The sequence below is a fragment of the Ceratotherium simum genome, chromosome 4, assembly GCF_057802395.1.
Source record: "Ceratotherium simum simum isolate JZ-2026a chromosome 4, ASM5780239v1, whole genome shotgun sequence".
Taxonomy (NCBI): domain Eukaryota; kingdom Metazoa; phylum Chordata; class Mammalia; order Perissodactyla; family Rhinocerotidae; genus Ceratotherium; species Ceratotherium simum.
Genome location: NC_141903.1, coordinates 94,430,057 through 94,450,504, shown reverse-complemented (window position 1 = coordinate 94,450,504; position 20,448 = coordinate 94,430,057). Strand labels below are relative to the sequence as shown.

General features: G+C 61.3%; 1 protein-coding gene across 1 annotated transcript in view; it reads left to right on the top strand.

The window, feature by feature from the left end:
• The first annotated feature begins 556 nt into the window (after positions 1 to 556).
• Positions 557 to 20,448, top strand: part of WNT3A (Wnt family member 3A) — a 41,261-nt gene continuing 21,369 nt past the window's right edge. Inside the window, exons 1-2 of the mRNA XM_087430259.1 lie at positions 557 to 765; positions 17,466 to 17,707. Of these exons, the coding sequence (XP_087286385.1) occupies positions 695 to 765; positions 17,466 to 17,707 (313 nt within the window). The 5' untranslated portion in view covers positions 557 to 694. The remainder of the gene's footprint in view (positions 766 to 17,465; positions 17,708 to 20,448) is intronic.

The following is a 20,448-nucleotide window of genomic DNA, read 5'->3' as shown; positions in this document are numbered from 1 at the left end:
GCCGGCAGCCCAGTTCCTAGCGGACCAGTAAAGTGCGGCTCGAGGGACCGGCCTCAGACGTACGGACCCCCGGCAAGGAGAGGGACAGAAGGGAGCCGAAGCTTGGCCACCATCAGGGCAAGGGACGGAGCGCACGACAGAGCAGGAGCAGGAGCGAGAGCGGGGCAGCGCTTCCCACCGCGACCGCAGGGCTCCAAACCCAAAGCGAGGCCCAGGAATCCTGGGGGGCGCGGCCCGGGAGCTCGAGGGGACACCTGCCCACCTCGCCCGCCCGGGTCCCGGCCGCCCGGCCAGCCGCTCATTTGGCACAGCGCAGCCCTTGGAGCCGGCGCACCCCGCGCACCCTGCGCACCCCGCGGCCACGGGAGGGGCCAGCGCCGCAGCCGCGCCAGCTTCCAGGGCCCCGCCCGCCCCCTGCCCGCCCCGGCCCCGGCCCCGGCGGGCGCCCCCGCGGCGCTGCCCCGCCCCCGCCGTCCCGCGCCGCCCCGGGCCCCGGCCCGCTGCCCGGCCGCCGGCCCACCTGGCGCAGCGCCGCCCTCGGAGCCCGCGCACCCGCGCACACCCGCGCACCCCGCGCACCCCGTGGCCGCAGGAGGGCCCAGCGCCGCCACCCGCCAGCTCCCAGGGCCCGGCCAGCGCCGGCGCCCGCGCTCTCGGGGCGGACTCCCGGCCCTCAGCGGTCCCCAGCCCGGCGATGGCCCCGCTCGGATACTTCTTATTCCTCTACGGCCTGAAGCAGGCGCTGGGCAGCTACCCGATCTGGTGGTGAGTGAGCCTTCCTAGTGTTCGCCCCGGCTCGGTGCGGCCCCCGCCGCCATCCCCTCGGGCAGGGCCCCGCGGTGGCCCGGAGCCCGCGCCCTGCCCCTCCGGCTCCGCGCGCCGCGGGCGGGTTGTTTTCCTTGGCGGCCACTTTCGACCTGTTTGGGCCGGGGCTGGGACGCGAGTGGCGGAGCTTCCGGGGACCCTGATCTCCGGGCCTCGAGGGGCCCCTGGCGTCGGACGGGGCGGCCAGTGGGCTGGGGAGAGGCGGGAAGAGGGTCCGCCTAGATGGCACGAACACCGAGGCCAAGAGAAGCCGGGAGGGCGAGCTGGGGAGAGGAAGATCCGCCAGAGACTTTCGTTAAGGACCGTGTCTCTCTCTCTCTCTCTTTCTCTCTCTCTCTCTCTCTCTCTCTCTCTCTCTCACACACACACACACACACACACACACACACGCGCGCGCGCGCGCACCTTGAAACAAAGTCAGTGAGACAAGACCGAACAGCTCGGGGCAGCGCAGTTACGTAAAGACAGCGGGGACCCGGCCGGGAGTGGCGGGCGCACTGGGGCCAGAACCCGGCCCTGCGCGCCTCCCGCCTCTGCCCGGCGACGATGTCCCGAGGGACCCTCTCAGGAGGTAAAGAGGGAGAAAGCGCCGAGTCTGAGGGCTCCTGAGTGAGAGGCCCCGGGAACCCACACCTGAGAGGGCAGAGGCTCTCGGTCCTCTGTCCCAGACGAGGCACATTCTGGGGAGACCCCTCCCCCCACCCCCGTCCCCTGCTGAATCTGGCGATAGAGGTGCAGACAAATCAAGGGAAGGGTCCCGAGGGTCTACTGCACATACCACGGGGAGAGAGGGGCTCAGGGTTACCCTCCTTCCGGGGCATCTAATTCGGCAGAGCCCCCACAGGCCAGGGTCACCTCAGGCCCCCGGGGGAGGGGCGCTCTGAGATGCCGAAGATTCGACGAACACAACTGGAGGGAGTGCGGGCGCCGAGGGGCCGGGCGCGCAGCTGGAGCAGACCAAGAGCTGGGGAGAAGCCGCCACACACACATGCGCGCGCGCTCCCAGGAACCCGCTCCGACGGCTTGCCTGGAATTATAATAATTACGCCGAAGGGAAGGGGGGAGACCGAGCGAGTCGAAGTACGTCTAATCCGATAATAATTTTTCTCTTCGAGATGGTTCAGGAGCCGGGGCTCCTGGAGTGGGGGCGCGGGTCCGGGCGCGGCACGGCGGGGCGGGAGGGTGGCCCGGGCGGGGCCGGGGGCCAGGGGTCTGGGAGAGGCAGCGGGGCGGCAGAGACGCACTTGGGGGACCCCCGCGCCCTGGACCCTGCGTGCCCCGCACCGCGCGACACCTGCAGCTCCTGCAGCCCGAGCGCGGGCTGCGACGGGAGTGCCTTGGGACGCAGGGCGGGCGTCAGTCTCCCCGCCGGCCGTGGGAGCCAGGGGGAGCACATCCGAGAGCCCGGCGGCCGCCCGCTCCGTGCAGGCTTCTAATTAGAAGCCGCCGCCGCATTCCTGGGCGCAGGAGGAAGCGCCTTCGCCCCCTCGCGCCTCCCGTAAAGAGGGACCCTGTCACCAGCCTCCTGGCTACCCCACGCCAGGGAGCTTTGTCCTGTTGGCCCTGAGAGTCTGACCCTGCCTCCCCGCCCCCGATCCCGCGCGCGTGTGCCACCCTTTCACCTGGGCCATGTGTGTCCCGGCTGAATGGACCCTGAGACAAGCTCCTGCACCCGGGTTCTCCAGGTGAGCAGGGAGGGGCGTTCTGTCCCCCTCCCGCCCAGAGACCTACCCAAGCAAGAGTCTAGAGCAGCCCTTTGGCCCCAGAAAGAAGGGGGTGCATTGACCCCCCACTTTGCTCTGGGTGGGATTCTGACACCCAGCGGTTGGTTCTCCGTTTTGTGAGAAGTCTCCGGTGGACACACCCTCAGGACTCCCTGTGGAGGAGGGATTCCCTCTCCTCCTCCTCTCTGCCCCCAGGCCAGCTGGACAGGGAAGGATGAGGTCTCCCCACAGAGCACACAGGCAGAATGGGGGGGACTCACAGAAAGAAATGGGGTTCAACAGCAGTGGGAAGGCTTTCTGTCTCCTGTCCCACCTGGCAGGACTTCCCACAGGGGCCTCCTCCCTTCTCCCGCCCTCCGGGCCCAGCCGCCACCAGCCCTCCCTTTACAACTTCTCACCTTCATGCTCAGCCTCCCTAATTGGTTGTTCTGTTCCACGTCCCTCCCCAAAGTGGAGCTGCCCCAGCCACGGGACTCCAGCACCTCACAAAGGAAAGTGAAAGTGAGGGGGCTTCCTCACCTGCAGAAACAGGGAGGAAACAGCCCAATCGCAGTCATTAGGCTTTTGAAGGTGGTGTGGCTCTTGGTGGGGGGGTGGAGGGAGAGGAGGAGGTGTCACGGCCAGCAGCACCCTGTGGGAATCTGAAGGGCCACCCGCCTCCCCAGGACCGTCTTGGAAGTGTCGTCCACTCACGGTGCCCGAGGTCCAAAGGCAGGTCCCAGCCGAGCCAAGACTGTCCTAAGACCGGAACCCGGAACGTTGAGAGCTGAGGAGACCTGTGAGAGCACGTGTTCTGGGCACCGCCTGTGACAGGCGGGGAGTGGGGACCCACAGAAGGGACCAAGGCCAGGGCACCAGCGTCCTCTGGGGCCACGCACTGTAGGCCTGCAGGGAGGCCCCCCCCACTCTCCTTACAGGCTGAGTCTCACTGAAGTAGGACTGGTGACCAGAAGGGCCCCTGTGGACACAGGACAGGCCTCAGGGTCCGGGGGACACAGGGACCCTGGAGAACACGACCCGGGGGCACCAGCGTCCCATGATGTGCTCTGGGCACCTTCCTCCCATTTCCGGGGCTGATGGTATCTTGTAATCCACCGTGGCCTGGCCTGGGCCCCAAGGTCAGCCTGGTGTCTCCCCGCCCCTCACCATTGGGCCAGGCCCCTCCACTCCCCCGCCAGGCTGAAGGCCACATTCCCTCCCTCCCTCCCTCTGCTCCACACCTGCACTGCCACCGGAGTTACTGCCCCGCGTGGCCACCGCTGCCCTGCCTTCACCAGCACGGAGAGCCAGGTGCCCCTTTTCCTGTCGGGACCCCCTCCTGCCGCCTGGCCCCTCACCAGTCGCTGCTGGACCTCGGGCTCCCCAGCACAGAGGCTGCGCCTTGGAGTGGAGTGTGAGGCCACGTCCTCTCCCGCCCCTCAACGGGAGGTGGTCCTTGGTTCTCCCTCCTGCATGGCCTCCTCACCCTCCTCCCTAGCCCCCAGCCCCCCCCCCCATGAAGACACACAGCTCAGAGCCTGTGTCCAGCCCTCCCTCCCCTCCTGGCCCCCAAGGAAGGCTGACTCAGCGGCCTCCTGCTCCCGCCTTCCAGAGCCTCCTGTCTATACAGCCTTCCCTGAGGCCAGCTTGATAGGCTCCTCGCACACAGGGTCGGGGGTGGGACACACGTCTGTCTGTCTGTCTGTGTCTCTCTGTCTCTTGCTCTCTCCGTGTGTCCGTCTGTCTGTCTCTGTCTTTCTCTGTTTTTCTGTTTCTTTCTCTCTTGTCCCTCTGTCTCTCTGTCTCTGTGTCCGTCTGTCTGTCTGTCTCTCTCTCCCCCTCTCTCTGTGTCCATCTGTCTGTCTGTCTGTCTGTCTCTCTGTGTCTGTCGGTCCATCTCTCTCTCTTTGTCCCTGAGGCTGGGGATTGCTGTAGCTAGCCTGTAAAACTGGTGAACCCTAGACAGCAGGTTGACCCCCAGTGTTGTAGGACCTCGGGGTGCTGGGCACAGCATCCCCCCAGAACCTCCATGGACACCCTTTGGGGAGGTAGGATGTCAGAAATGCCCACAGGTGGAATGTATGCGGCCGGAAAACCTGTTTCATACAACCAGGAAGTGGAGTCTCCTTTGTCTTGACCCCTTGAAAGCCCACTGTGGTGACCCTCCCTCCAGAGCCCAGAGCGTCACTCTCCACTCACGTCCATCCCCTCTGATGCGGCCCCCAAACATGCAGGGTTCTGTCTGGGGCTCCAGGGCTGCGGCATCGCCCAGGCTGGCTGCCCCTGCGTTTCACTGGGCTCATTGTCATTTTTCATAAAGTGATTTTCTGTTTTATTTGCATAAACCTGTTAGAATCCTTTGTGGCGGGAGAACAGTCAGGGAGAAATACAGTCTGAGAGGGGCTGTGAAATCCACTTTCCTCGGTGGGTCCCACTCGCACATCTCCAGCCTGGGGCAGGAAGCTCCCTGTCCCCGAGGGATCGTCCACAGTCTGGCTCCTGTGGCCCAGGACACAGAGGGCAGGGCCCAGAGGTGCCACCTGTTCGTGCGAGTGTGGTCCACAGGCCAGAGCCCATCTGTGGACGGTTGTCCATGAAGAATTAAGGACAGAAATTGAAGATAGGTGTTTGGACATGCCCGGGCAGGCTGGCACAGCTGCAGCCTTCTTACATATTTACAATAATTGATTGGAAGTTTAAAACAAACCCAAAACCCAGGTCTTCCTCTAGCTGGTTTGAGAAGCACATTCTAGGTCTGCAGGCAGCCCTGTGGAACCCAGTGATGCTGTCCTCGTGGCCACCGCCCCTGGGTGCTTCGCCACCTAGCGCTTGCTGTCCGGAGTTTGCACCAAGTGCAAGAGTTTGTATTTGCACTTTTAAGCGTGTTTGGAGGACTGGGGCCCCATCCTTGAGACACGTCTGGAGAGGACCCCGCTGCTCTTTGGTGCGTCTGGGAGACGGTCGGGGAAGGAGGGCTGGACTTCTGCGAGGCTTCAGGGAGGCTGGGAGCAGAGACTGCCGGTGGCAGGAGGCAGATTTGGCTCTGGGGAAGACAGGCTTCCTGTCTGAGAGTGGGGCCCACACTGGTGCTTTGGAGGTGGTGAGCTGCCCGTCCCTGCAGGGGCAGGAACGGAGGCCCAGGAAGGGACAGCCTGCCAGGGTGGGGTCCCACGGATGCCTTGGTGCCTGAGACTCGAAGTTCACAAGGCCCCACTCCTCCCCCAACCCACGGTCACCGCCACAGTGGGCAGTCCTCCGGGTAAGTCTCCTAAACTCCACCAGGCCCAGTTTTGGGTCGTTTGGCTCAATTTTTAGGTTAGACACGCACTGCCCGCGTGGAAGTTCCTGGGCGGAGCCCTGCAGAGAAGGTCCCGCACAGACAACAGGCGGGGACCCACCCAGCATCCTTTGCCCCCCCAGCCCGCCTGCCAGCATGCCCTCCCCACCTCCTCGTGCCCCCTGCATCCCCTCGCGCTCCCCCCAGCCCCGCTCAGCCAGGCCCAGGCTCCCCACTCCTCACCAGGCTGGGGGCTGCCCGCTCCAGGGTGCCCTGCCCTCTGCAGAATTGGCACAAGGACAGCACTGTGTCCCCAGCTGTGAAATCCATGGGCCCCGTCCTCCTTCCCCTTCTCCACCCTTCACCCCCGGCAGCTGCTGGGTGAGACTCTGTTGAACAAACCAATGAACAAATGAAGGAATGAACTAGTGGAATCTTTTCTGTGAAAAACAGAAGCTGTGTTAGGTGCCTGTGCTGGGAACACAGGACATAGCTGACCGTTTCTATACGCCCCTCACTGGGTCCCCAGGACGCATGGGCAGCACTGCCTCGGTCTCCCTCCTGGCCTCCCCAGGTGACACCCTGGAGGTGTCTCGAGCTTTGGCGCTTCCACATTCCTTCCCCGACGAAACGTGCTGCTGCGCCCAGGGAACCGGCAAACGCATGGCCGCGGGCACAGGCCTCTGCCGCCTGCTCGGACTTGCTGAAGTATGTGTCAGTAATCCTGCGCCCGGCGGGCGGGATGGGGCTGGGACGGCTGCAGGCAGGGCGGCGGGGGGGGGGGGGACACACTGGGACCCGGGACCCTCCCCACGGGCCCTCCCAGCTCCTGCGGAGGGGTCTTCCAGGCAGAAGAGAGGGAGAGCGAGGAGGCGTGTGGCCCCTTCCTGGGGACCCCACGGTGGGAGGAAAGAGGAAGCAAGACCTGGACGGCCTGCAGGCAGGTCAGCAGCCCTGGCGGGGCCTCGGCCCATGTGGCTTAAGGACAGCCCGCCCATCAAGCTGGGCCGTCACCCCACAGGGTGACCAGCCTCCCCCGGGACCTGGGGTCTGAGGATGGGAGCCTCGTTCTGGATGGAGAGGCCTATCTCAGAAGACAGCCATTCAGGATGGGCCAGGCCTGCCAGAGGCCTCTCTCGTCACCCATGGGGAGGCTCACAGGACCTACCAGGGTGCCTCTGCAGAGACCCCCCAGGCCTGGAGGGCGGCACAGCTCCCTCGACTCCTCCTTCCCCTGGGCTTGGGCAGAGCTCTGCACCGAAGAAGGACGAGAAGACGTGGCCTTGCCGTCCAGGCCGTGGCACCTTGCGGCCCAGACTGGAATTAGGAGGACGCTGGGCAGGAGGTGCGGCGTCAAGCGGCTCGCAGGCTGGGGGCACAGGGCGCTTCCTGGAGAAGGGGCCCGGGATGACGTGTGGGTAGAACTCGTGCACCGGCCCCGCCACGGTGCTGATGGACCCGCCGTGCCCACTGGCCACCTCCCCTCCAGGAGCCTTGGATTAAAGGTGGTCCCACCACCTCCCTGGACAGACAGGGAAACAGGCCCAGGAGGGGAGGGGCAGAAATGGTGAAACAGGGGAATCATGGGGTCAAGCCCCTGCCCAGAGCCCCTCTGTCCTTGAGAACTGCTGTGAGGCCCCTGCCCCCGAGAGCCCTGCCCACGGTGCACCGGCCCCTCGCATTTGCTGGATTTTACTGCAGAAAGAAACTGAATCAGGACTCAGGAAACCTGAGAGCCTGCCCCCCATCAGGACCCACAGGGAACGGCGTCCAGGCAGGGGAGCAGGGCCCCCTTCGCCCTCAGCCTCCATTCTGGGGAGTGGCTCCCGTCCTCCGGCCCCACTGCACGGTTACAGTCAAATCCACGTGGACGAAGGCCATCTGCCCAGGGGCCCGGAGCTGGGCCAGGCTGGGTCCTGGGCGGCCTCCTTCCCAGCGCGTCACAGCCAGGCCTCCGCTCTAGCCTGGCAAGACGGTCTGGCGAGGCGCCCGGCCTTTCAAAGGGCCCTCCTCAACAGAGCAAGTGAGCGAGGGAGGAGGGAGAAAACCATTAGTGCTGGCGGGCGGCAGGCGTGGCTCACGTGGCCCCAGCCACAGGCTGGAACTGGAGTCTAGGGGCCACTTTCCGAACTGCACGTGGGTGTGTTCTGGGTGGAAGGTGATGCCCCCTTAGAAACAAGTTATTACTAGAAAGTTAGCCGACAGCAGGACTCACAGGCGTCCGGGGACCGGCCGTCGTCTCACGACCTGGTCTAAGCATCTCTGGCTGCAGCTCCTCCAGGCTCACTTACCACCATGGGCACGGTGTTCGAGCAGCCTGTGTTCTGCTTCCTGAGGCTCGAGTTGTCCTCTGCACCTCGGGGGCCTTCTCGACGACGGTGCTGGCAGTTACTCAGGCCCATGGTGTGGACGTGCCGTAATCGGCCCGCCTGACCCTCGGCCCTTTTGCTGTGTGGTCGTCCGTGTCTCAGGGCAGGGGTGCATCCAGTTTGGGCCCCTCTGGTGTTGAGGGGCCTGCGGGACGTCAGGTGTGGCGTCCAGCTGGGCAGTTAAAATTCTAGCTCCCTAGCTGGGCAGCAGCTAAAGGTGGGTGAGGGCTTCTCCTGGGCCATCCTGCACTGAGGGGTGGGCAGAGGAAGGGAGCTGCGGCAAGTTCCTCCTGGGGTGAGTCACGAGGCCAGGTGCAGAGTGAAGGAAACGGATGCGGAGAAGGCAGGCCGGCCTTGGCCTCTCCCTCGGGCTGGGTAGGGCCCTCATGCCCTGCGGTTCCCAGGACCAGCGCCCGGTTTCCCCATCAGGCCAGGGCTGGCCCACCCCTGAGGTATCGTCAGCCAGAACATCCTGCTGTGACGATGGCCCTGAGGAGAGGAGGAGACACATGGTGTCCCTGAGGAGGGGTCATGACCTCCCATGACCCACATAGACAGGACCGGGGGACTGATTATGGGGTCCCCACCCCCAGCACTCCCTGGGCCAAGGGCAGGAGTATGGCCATCGTCGAGCCAGGACACCACCGTCCCTTGTGTGAGTGACCCTAAGTCAGGCCCCTCTGTCCCTGTCTGGACCCCAGCAAGAGGTCAGCGTGAGCTCTTGGGAGTTGATGAGGCCGGGTCCACACTTGCAACCCCTCCAGAGGGCCCCTCTCGGAAATGAAGCACAGAGACCCTGGGTGCCTCCTGGGCCCTGGGAGTGGCAATCAGTACCCTGCCAGGACGTCACCCTTCCCACCACACGGTTTCTGGAGTGTTCACTGTCCCTGCTTCCTTCTCTGTCACTACCTTGCTCTCTTTAGGATCCTCCCCACCTCTGGACGGGAGACGTGGAGTCTGACCACCCGGTGACCTCGCTCATCACTGGCTCCAGGACGCTGGGCTGGGGGAGGCGGGAGGGCCAGCCACCTGGAGACAGATGGGCCAGGGAGGGCGGGGCTCACATCCCGGGCCCCATCCTGACTAGTATCATGAGGACGCCGAGCGTCGCCCTTCCCAGATCCATAACCGAACTCATGTTCTCAAAGGGCAGTGCCAGAAGTTTCCAGAAGCCTTGGGCCCCTGGGAGCAAGAACCAGAGGAAACCCTGACGCCAGACCAAAGGGTTTGGACTTGAAGGAGCCTCAGGTGGCTCCTCGCCAGCAGGGAGCCTTTGAAGTCCCAGGACTCGAAGCCGGATGCACCCTCGGCAATCCCAGAACCGGCGTTCTTCAACAGCACAGCCCCTGCCATGCCTGTCGGAACAGGGTCCTGACTCAGCCGCCCGGGAACCCGCATCTGACTGTCCCTGTGGCACGTGCTGCCTGCCCAGGGCCCCCGGGGAGACCCAGTGCTCACCCAGCCACCTGGCATGTCAACTGGGGAAACCGAGGCACAAAGGATCCCAAAGCAGCGGGAGAAGCTGCCTGGCCAGGGGCAGGTGGGGCCACACGTGCACCCCTCAAGGACCATTCCATGATGGAGATGGGGCCACGTGGGTCCTGTCCTGCTCTGTCTCTGGGTGAGTGGTGGCTGCATGGGTTTTGTGTATTAATGGGGTGTGCATCTTAGGTGTTGTCACGGACTGCATGTCATGTCCCCTGATTCACATGTGGAGGCCCTGACCCCCAGTGTGATGGTCTCAGGAGTGGGGCCTTTGAGAGGTGATGAGGTTTAGATGAGGTCATGAGGGTGGGGCCCCCATGAGGGGGTTAGTGTCCTTATAAGAAGAGGAAGAGGCTGGAGATCACTCTCTCTCTGCCATGGGAGGATCAGTGAGAAAGCGGCCCTCTGCAAGCCAGGGACAGAGCACCTGCCGGCCCCTGATCTTGGAGTTCCAGCCTCCAGATGTGAGAAATAAAAGTCTGTTGGTTAAGCCACCCCATCTGTGGTATTTGTTATGCAGCCCCAGCTCACTGAGACACCCACTCACAAATGCTGTCTTTATGTGCTGGCATTGAATACACTTTGAGGGCTTCGTGGTGTATTGGGAAGGGGCACCGTCATGCCAGAACTCGTCCACGATATTCATGTGCTGACCATGGCAAGAGGTCCCTGGGGCACCACCCATCCAGGTTGTGTGGGGTGGAGGGAGTCACACAGGGGCCAGGCCGGGTCGGGAACAGTCATCGGTAACCCCCACCTGAGGTCACAAGGGTGATGGTGACAGGGCAGGTGGGGCAGGTCAGCGGCTGGACAGTGATCAATGGCAGGCACAGGCCTGAATGAGGCCAGGGACTTGGAAGGGATAAATAACCAGCCTCCCCAAGAGAGAGGCACTGAGACGTGGGGCGGGGGAATGGTGGGGACACAGGCTGGTGGGAGGCAGAGAGCTGTCTGAAGGCCACGGTGACTGGCCAGCAAACATGGCCATGGCTCAGATCCTCAAGCTGCACATGGAGGGGCTACCAGCCCACGGGGTTCGGCCCTCTGGGCCTGAGCAGCTCAGCGGCAGAAGAGAAGAGCCGGTGTGAGCAGAGGAGGGAGTCGGGAATACGTCTGTTTTCTCTGGGCAATGAATGCCCAGGCGTCGTGGCTTCAAACAGCACCTGTTTATTAGCTCACGAGGCTGCAGGTTCCCTGCCCAGGGTCTCGCGAGACCACAATCAAACTGCTGGCCAGTTTGGGGAAGAACGTGCTCCAACCTCACCCAGCTGTCAAACTCAAGTCTTGCGTTAGAGGAGCCAGTTCCCACGTACTTGCAGGCTGTTGGCCGGGACGTTCTCAGCTCCTAGAATCTGCTTTCTGGTCCCGGAACACTTCCCCTCATCTCAGATCCATCATCAAATCCCTGGATGGTCCCGACGTCTGACTTCTGCTGCCAGCTGGAGGCTCTGCTTTGGAAGCACACGTGAGGTTAGATGAACTCGGGCTGGTGGCCCAGATTCATATCTGCCATCCACTGCAAGTCCTGCAGATATTGCCAGCGTGATCCGTCTGCATCACTGTCCCAGGCGGCAGGGTGGGGCCTTGGTGGTGCAACAGGGAGAGCGACCCTTCCCAGGGCGAAGAGCCCTCTGCCACCCTTCCCCCACACCACACATGCCCTCCCGAAAGCGCCCGCACAGCCCGGAGGGCCAGGCCCAAGGGGCAGGGACATGACGTCTTTATTTGCTCCCGCCACTAACTGCGCTCACCTTCAGTGGTGAATGGAGGCGACAGGCTGAAGTGGCATCGCAGTTCCTGATGGCACCAGGAGAACGCGGATTCTTCCATCTCAGGTGACAGTTGCGGAGATGACAAGAGGCCCTTGTCATCTGAGGTGCCCTCAGCCCACGGCGACCTGTTGGCTCAATAAGGAAACCGGCTCCCGAGTCACAAGCCTGTTCGCTGCCGTAACTGCTTCCCTCTCCTCCACTCGGTTTGGGCTGAGACAGGGCCGCAGGCTCCACTCCCCGTGTTCACCTCTTACTACTACCTGGCACGTCTGTTGGCAGAGGGGCCACCCCAGTGCACTGCGATCCTGAGCTTCACCAGCCTCTCCATGGGCGTCCTTCCTCTGTTCCGGGATCTGACTCAGGAGCCCAGGCACCTCTGATGCCTTTGCATTTTCTCGTTCTGAGCACATGGGGATGCGTAGAGGACCAGGGTGAGGACTGGGTGCCCCCGCCCCCCACTCATGCTGCCTCCTGTCCCTTGGAGACCCTCATCAGGCCAGGACGTGGTCCCCCAGGACACTGGGGTTTCTGCCCACTCCCGGTCCAGCCCAGCCCCTGGCCGGAGCGCCCGTCTCCTCCCACAGGCTGGAGGAAGGATTTACAGACAGTGGCTCCCAAGCCTTGGTCGGTGGGGGCGTCTGCCTTCTCCTCGGGTTAACTATCTGGATCCTTGGGGGCGGTCCCTGGCTTTGCTCAGATATGATTGACACGCAGCAGTGTGTGAGCCTCAGGCGTGGGAGGTGACAGTGTGATGTGTGTACACATTGCAAAATGATCCCACGAGGTCAGCAAACAGCGTCCGGACTTTTACATGATTTCTTTAATGACCCAGTTTATCCTTGAAGGCCCAGCTGAAATCCAGGGCCGATGGGCCCCTTTGACCCTTCCCCACCCCTCGTTTCCCGCACACCAGCCCCTCCCCTCATCCGGTGGGAGCCCCCAGCCCTCTGTCCTCCTTGCCCTGGTCAGGGTCTGCATTGCCCATGCCCGCCAGCCAGAGCAATCTAAGGAACTAAGCGGGCCATTGGGTCCAGAGGGGTGAGAGAAGCCCCAGAGGTGAGAGAGGATCCAGCCGGGGCTGGCGGCCGGCACCCTGGCCTCACTCGCTCTTCCAGGAGGTGGCAAGCCGGGGCCTGCCAGGGAGGAGGGCCGGGAGGAGGCGGGGTGGGAGCTGACTCAGCACCCCAGGAGGGAGCTGGGGGGAAGCTGCGAACTTGGGAGTCCCCTGTCTGCCTGCCCTGGAGCCGTGGCCTGGGGGCATGCGGGAGGCAGGGACACTGCGCAGGAAGGGCCGTCAGGAGGCCAGGCGGGCGCAGGTCTGTGCTCTCTGCGGGAGGCCGTGGGGTTCTGGGGTGCCACCTCGTCCCCCCACCCAGAATGAGGGTGGCAAGACCAGCACCTTGGGACTGACGGAGACGGAGAGGCCAAACCTTTTTCCTCCTGCCTGCACTCTGTGGCCCTTTTCTTCTCCACTCGCTCTGAACCTCCGTGCAGACAGGCCCATTCAATCAGTGAAGACAGATCCACTTGGAGTGGATTTTCCTCTCGCAGACCCTCCTCCCCATCCCCACTGGAGCTGGGCTGCTGGCAACAGAAGAGGAGGAGGAGGAGGAGGGGACCCTGTGAGCCTCAGGAGCCAGACCCCCCAGAAACGCTCCGAGGGCAGAGTCATGACCATCACCTGTCCCCAGCATTCCATCAGGAAAATGTTCAGCAGCCAGAAAAGGTGGGGAATGGGGACAGGCACATCTGCACGCCCACAAACCACGGTTCACTCTGCCGGGTTCATCACGTACCCACCGGGCCCTCCTCTGCCCATCTGTGACTCTCACGGTTTGTGAGGCCTCGGCCCGCTTTGCCCGTGACACTCGGTGGCTCATGGTTAACTGGAGTCCACGTCTGTTTAACAGATCACAGCCCACGTGGAGCATCAAAATGAGGACCGGGTGGCCTGAAGCGTCCTGGTTCCTGGGCTGCAGGAGTCGGAGCCTGTCAGGGGAGCCTCACTTTCAGTGACCAGTTGGTCCTGGCTTTCAAACAGAAGCCCCTTCAGTCCCGGGCAAACTAGGACAGTTGGTGCCCAGCCTCACCCCACACACGGGCCTCTGAGGCACCTGCGCTGGGGCTCCCGGGTGCTCCAAGGTGCATGGGTGGAAAACCATAGCCTGGCTCCCACAGTGACCTCCCTGGCCTGGCATGGCCTCCAGGACCGGCCACGGCAGCCCTTTCTGGGTCTGAGGCAGAAGCAGCCTGGTGAGTGACCGGCCAGGCCACCCAGAGGGAGGAGAGAGGTGGCGTCTGAGCTACGGGGGGCGCCTAAGAAGCTGCTGCAGGAGCCCGACCCGGAGCCCCGATTCTGCCCCACCCAGCTCCCGCCGCCCTCACGGGGCCCCCGATACTTGATGCTCGGTTCTCAGGGCCCCCATGCGTCCCTCCACTCCTCACAGACAGTGTCGTGCCAGCTCTCTCACTGCCCGTTCCTGTCACTAGTGCCGATGGGGCGGGGGCAGGTGGCCTCACAGGTGCACCCCTGAGAGGACTTCCTGCTCCCAAAGCCCTTGGCAGAGCCCCTAGCACCTGCTTCTCGCCAGGCACAGGTGGGACGTGGGGACACACGGGGTCACTGGAAGAGGTATCAGGAGGCAGAAACGCACGCCTGGCTCAGCCTGGGACAGGCAGAGCCATCCACACACGGTGCACAAGTCAGCATTGGCTGAGCGGTCACTGGGCCGGGACAGGGGCGTCTTGGTGGGTGGGGGACATAGAAACGGGCTGGGGCGGGTTGGACAGAAGTGGAGGTGACGATGTTCTGAAGAAGTACGGGGATCGGGGGGTTGCTGTCTGTCTTACAGGCGGGAGGCCCTCCGTGCCATCATGGGCAGCATGGGCCAAGAGTGGCAGAGGGGGCACGCAGGCCAGGCATGGCCTGACTCCCCCGTCCTCACTGCCCCTCTCTGTGCTCAGAGAGGCACCCCTGCCCGGTGCATCTCCTCAGCCTGGAGGCCTGGCTTTCGCCCACTGGCTGGGTGCCCCCCAGGCAGAGACTGCTGACCTCGGCCGTGTGTGTGGCTTCCCTCCCATCCTGCCCTCCGTCTGCTTGGCTGGGGCTGGTCCTTTGGGAAGCTGAGCACCAGGTCAATGCAGGGCCCTCCCAGGAGGCAGCCGCTGTGTTCTCCACTCAGAGCCGTCTGTGCAGGGCAGGTGCGGGAGGATGAGACACAGACCACAGGATACCTCCTGCAGAGGAAAGACCACAGGCCGGGTGAGAGCAGACGGCTGGCCCTTCTGGAAACCTTGGGGTCCTGGGCCATGAGGCGGGCATGGGAGAAACCTGGGGAGGTCAGGCCTGGCCGGGCGCTGGCTTTCAGTAGCCTCCACAAGTAGGGAACCGACGAGTGAGCCTGGGGCAAGACCCAGCTGGGGACAAGGGCAGGCCTGCGGTGTCCGGCACAAGGTCGTGGCTGGTTTGTGGCTCATCAAGACTTTCAGTCGGAGGACAGACAGACAGACAGACGGGGGAGCGCGAGGGAGGGGTCAGATACAGGGCGTGGACGGGCGAGGGACCCAGGGGGCAGGGAGTCTGGTCTGGCCGTGTCAGGCCTCCGCCGCGATCAGGGACACAGGGGCTGGCCGCCCATGGGGAGGAGACTCGGCTCCGCTCAGGCGGCAGACAGCAAGGAGGGTGGACACTCCCAGGACGATAGGCCTAACTCTGAGAGATGAGGGATCAGGAGTAGGGGACCAGGAGAGGACAGTGTGACGCTGCACCCCGGAAGGGTGGGAAACACTCAAGTCCGGGACTTCGGAGCTGAAGGCTCCTCCACCCCACCGGCACACACGCTGCAGAGGGGCGGCCGAGCGGGTGACCACAGTGGGGTCGAGGAGGCCGAGATGAGTGGACAGAGCCCCGAGTTGTACAGGGCCTGGTGCAGACAGAGGGCGTGTGCGGGAGGCTGGTGTGGGGGGAGCAGGCTGGACAGGCCCAGAGTCCAACGGAGCCGTGACAAGGAAGCATCTGCCTGCGCCCAGCACGAGGTGCTGCAGGGCGTGGGCCCTGGGCCCCAGGTGAGGTGGCCCCAGAGACCTGGAAACCAAGGAGGGAAGGGCATCGGTGTCCTCTGGTCTGACCTCCAGAGGCATACGGTTTCTCTGAGAGACAGTGGGTCCTGTGTCCTGCCCCTCTCTCGCAGCTGGATGGAGACAGGTTAGACTCAAGTGGGACCTGAACGTCCGTGTCAATGCGGGTGTGTGGGCTGCAGAGGGACACAGAGGTCCCTGTCCTACCTTCTCGGGGTGCTCAGTTCTCCCAGAGGAGAGGAGGTGCTGAACAAGAGGACCCTCTGGGGTTCAGCAGAGGCACCAATAGAGCGGCCATGGCCTCAGTTTCCCCAAACAAGGGAAGGAGACACAAGCTGTCTCTGGACCCCCCGGAGCCAGTCCCCAGAGCAGGGACTTCTTGCCAGGCCTCGAGGCTGGACCCACCGGGAGGCCCAGAGGAAGGAGGGTCCGGGATCCCTGAGAGCGTGTGGGCAGGGCCCGCTCCTCTGTGCTCAGAGGCAGCTGGTCTCCCGGGGCCTGTGCGTTTAGAACCCATGGGCACCCTAGAGCCGCCCCCGAGCTGTGCTCCTGGCTCCGGGGCCTCCACGCCTGCGTCCCCCTGCCCCTCCCAGGCACCTCCAGACCCCTTGTGAGGTCAGTCTTCTGCGCAGAGGCCCGCCCCGGGGTGAGGAGGTGCCAGACGCAGAGGAATTAGGCCGAGTTCTGCCTGCAAGGCCCCCACAGACTCGCGCGCCCCCAGGCGGCAGGGCCCAGCACGCGTGGGCCTGAAGACGCTCTCTCCCCTCTAACGCTAAAGGACCTGGCGGTTCTTCAAAGTCGAGAGGTGATGGCACAGAGAAGCAGACACAGTCAGTCAGTTTGACACATGAACACATGTGCAGCCTGCACCCCATCACACACAGCACCTCTGTCACCCCGGACCATCGAGGCCCCGTGGGACCCTCCACGGTGACCAGAATGTTCCGTAACGCCCAGCATGGCAGCCGGGGCCACGTGTGGCTGGTGTGACTGAGAAACCAAATTTCCCTTTTTGTTGTTATCATTTGGGTTGATTTGCATCTCCTTGGCGTGTGTGGCGCTTGGGAATCCCCGCAGAGCGCAGCCTGAGAGGCGTTCCCTGGGGCCGCCTTCGGGTCTCCCCATCCTCCCATGTGGATGAGGGCACGACTGGCCCGGTTTTGGTGCCCGTCCACGGTGTGGCCTTGGTCTTGGAGGAGTGGTAGGCATGCTGTCAGGCCTCCCCTCCCCCACCGCGGGAGACCCCTGCCCGCCACGTGCACAGTCCGCTCCTCTCTCTTCCCGAGCAGCACCCGCCCCAGTGCCCCTTCTGCTCACTGACCCATGTGACCCTACTGACCCCAGTGACCCACGCCCCCATGGATGTAGACAGGGGTGTCTCTGAGTTTTGCTCTTGCCATCAAGCCCAGTGAGCATTCCTGAGCGTGTCAGGTGGTGGACGCATGTGGTCACGTCTGTGGGTAACTGGCTGCAGCAGGCTGGCACAGCAGGCGGTTCAGCAGTGATTCTGCCCATGTGATCCTGTGGCTGTGTGCCATCTTGCCACCCCAGAAGTATCCTTGTCCCTCCTGCCCCAGACCTGGCAGCCCCTCCTCTGGGCAGCCCCTCGGCAGTGGCACTGTCACACTGTGTCCTCGGGCTCTGTTCTCTGCCGCCCCGACCCTCAGAGCGGGGCGCCCACAGTCTGCAGGAGGCAGCCCCACTCTCCCTGGGTTTATCTTCCATCACTCCGCGTGCACATCTGGCGTTGTGTGCTACATCTCAGTACAGGGTAGGGACAGGCTTCCTCCGCAGTAGAAGCACGGCTCGCCCTGGAAGGCACGAGGGCCCGGAAAGACAGGGCCCGTGTGCGTCCTCCAAGGAAGGCCCGCCCTAGGGCAGGTCCGACTCCTGCTCCTGTTCCACGGGCCGGCGGGCAGCTCCCCACTAACCAGGCCTCCTGGTCCCCCTCTCCCAGGTCCCTGGCGGTTGGGCCGCAGTACTCGTCCCTGGGCACACAGCCCACCCTCTGCGCCAGCATCCCAGGCCTGGTCCCCAAGCAGCTGCGCTTCTGCAGGAACTACGTGGAGATCATGCCCAGCGTGGCAGAGGGCGTCAAGATCAGCATCCAGGAGTGCCAGCACCAGTTCCGTGGCCGCCGATGGAACTGCACCACCGTCAACAACAGCCTGGCCATCTTCGGCCCCGTGCTGGACAAAGGTACAGCCTTCCCGGCGGAGGTGGCAGCCTGTGGGTGCCTTGGGGTCAGAGCCAGCTTCCCCCTTGGCAGGGGCAGGGTGGGCACAAGCCGCTCTCCCGCTTGCCCGGTGTCCCCCTGTGCTCGGGCACCTCCCACAGGTAGGCAGTGCTGCACAGACCTCATTGCCGCCAGCATCTCCCCCCCGGGGGGCCTTTCCCTCACTTGCCCGTCGCGGGGGGAGGGGGGCTCCTGGAGCTTGGGGAGGACATGGGATCACACAGAGAATCCTCCTGCTTCCCCTTTGCCAAAAGGAAAGTGCAGGGTTCCAGGGGGACAAGGTCGACCACCACAGGCCTCCCGCAGGAGCCAGGGCTTGGAGAGAAAATGCAGCAGAACGCAGGAAGGCCGAGGGTCTGGGCAGCAGAGGCACCCCGCGGAGCTCTCCAGGGTCCTGAGCGGGAGGTGGTGGGGAGAGGAGATGAGGAGGCTGGGCATTGGTTAGCTCTAGGTGAACGGCGGATTTTCACGAGCTGTAGTGGTTTAAATGACAATAATCATGTGCAGAACATCTCAGCACCTGCAGATGAGAGAACAGCGCCCGCAGGCAGGGCCAGGCACCGCCTCCTGGCTGGGCCTGTTCTCCGGCATCTGACTGAGAGGCTCGGGAACACTCGAGGTGGCCTCTGCACTTGGCCTGGGCCTGCGGGCAAGTGGCGGGGTGGGGGAGAGGGAGAGGGAGAGGGCTTCTTTCACTCAGCATAATGTTTTCAAGATTCATCTGCAGTGTACTGTCAGCGCTTCATTCCTTTTTAAGGCTGAATCATATTCCACTGTATGGATGACCACACTGTTTTGTCCATTGATCCACTGACGGACGTTTGGGTTGTTTCCACATTTTGGCTGTTGTGAGTAGTGCTGCTATAAACATTTTTGTACAAGTATCTGTTTGAATACCTTTTTCAAATCTTTTGGGGTGTATTCCTAGGAGTGGAATTGCTGCATCATATGATAAGTCTATGTTTAACTTTTTGAGGAATCACCAAACTTTTCCATAGCAGCTGTACCATTTTACATTCCCACCAGGAATGCACAAGGGTTCCAATTTATCCACATCCTCACCAATACTTGCCATATTCTGCCTTTTTTTTTCTTCTAACCATCCCAGTGGATGCAAAGTGGTGTCTCATTGTTTTGATTTGCATTTCCCTGATGGGTGATGATGGTGAGCATCTTTTCATGTGCTTATTGGCCATTTGAATGTCTTATTGGGGGAAATATCTATTCAAATCCTTTGCCTAGTTTTTAATTGGGTTGTTTGTCTTTTTCATGTTGAGTTGTAAAAGTTCTTTATATATTCTGTATATGAGATCTTATCAGATATGATTTACAAATATTTTCTCCCATTGTGTAGGTTGTTTTTTCACTTTTGTGAGGGTCCTTTGATGCACAAAAGTTCCTGGTCTTAGGGGGAAAACGTTTCTGTCTTTCACTTTTGAGTATATAAAGTTAAATGTGGGTTTTTCATAACTGCTCTCTATCAGATTAAGCTCTCTTCTATCCCTGGTCTGTTGAGTGTTTTTATCATGAAAGAGTGTCACGTTACATCAGATGCTTTTTCTGCATCAATGAAGACAATTGCATGGTTCTGCTCCTTCATTCTATTGGTGTGGTGTGTTATTATCTGTTGGTTTTCTCATCTTGAACCACCCTTGCATTTTTGGGATAAATCCCCCTTGGTTGTGGTGTATAATATTTTTAATATGCTGGAGGATTAGGTTTACAAGTATTTTGTTGAAGTTTTCTGCATTGATATTCATAAGGGTCTGTAGTTTCTTTTCCTGTAGTGTCTTTGTCTGGTTTTGGTATCAGAGTAACACTGGCCTCATAGAGTGAGTTAGGAAGTGTTTCCTCCTCTTCAGTTTTTTGGAAGAGTTTGAGAATGATTGGTGTTTATTCTTCTTTAAATGTTTGGTAGAACTCACCCATGAAGATTTTCTTTGTTGGGAGGTTTTAAATTACAGGTTCAATCTCTTTACTTGTTACAAGTCTGTTCAAATTTTCTATTTCTTCTGGAGTCAGTTTTGGTAGTTTGTGTGTTTCTAGGAATTTCTGGATTTCATCTGGGTTCATCCTCCATTTTTAGAGGATAGTTTTGCCAGATGTAGAATTCTTGGTTGACAGTGTTTTCTTTTAGCACCTTGAACACGCCCTCTCACTACCTTCAGGCCTCATTGGCTTCTGACGAGAAACTGGCTGTCAATCTTATTGAGGATCCTTTGTGTGTGATGAGTTGCTTCTTTCTTGCTGTTTCAAGATTCTCTCCTTGTCTCTGTCTTTTGACAATTTGATTAAAATATGTCTTGGTATGGATCTCCCTCTGTTTATCCAACTTGAAGTTTGTTGAACTTCTTGGAAGTGTAGATCCAAGTCTTTTATCAAATTTGGAACTTTTTTGCCATTATTTCTTCAAATATTCTTTCTGCCCCTTTCTCCCTATCCTCTCCTTCTGGGACTCCTCTGATGCGTATGTTGGTACATTTGATGGTGTTCCACAGTTTGTTCAATTTTCTTCATAATTTCAATTGGACTATCTTCAGGTTCACTGATTCTTTCTTCTGCCTGCTCAACTCTGATGTTGAAAGCTTCTAGTAACTATTCCATTTAAGTTTGTGCTTTTCAGCTCCACAATTCTTATTTGGTTGCTTTTTTATAATTTCTTTCTCTTTATTGATATTCTCTCTTTGATGAGACATTGTCCTCC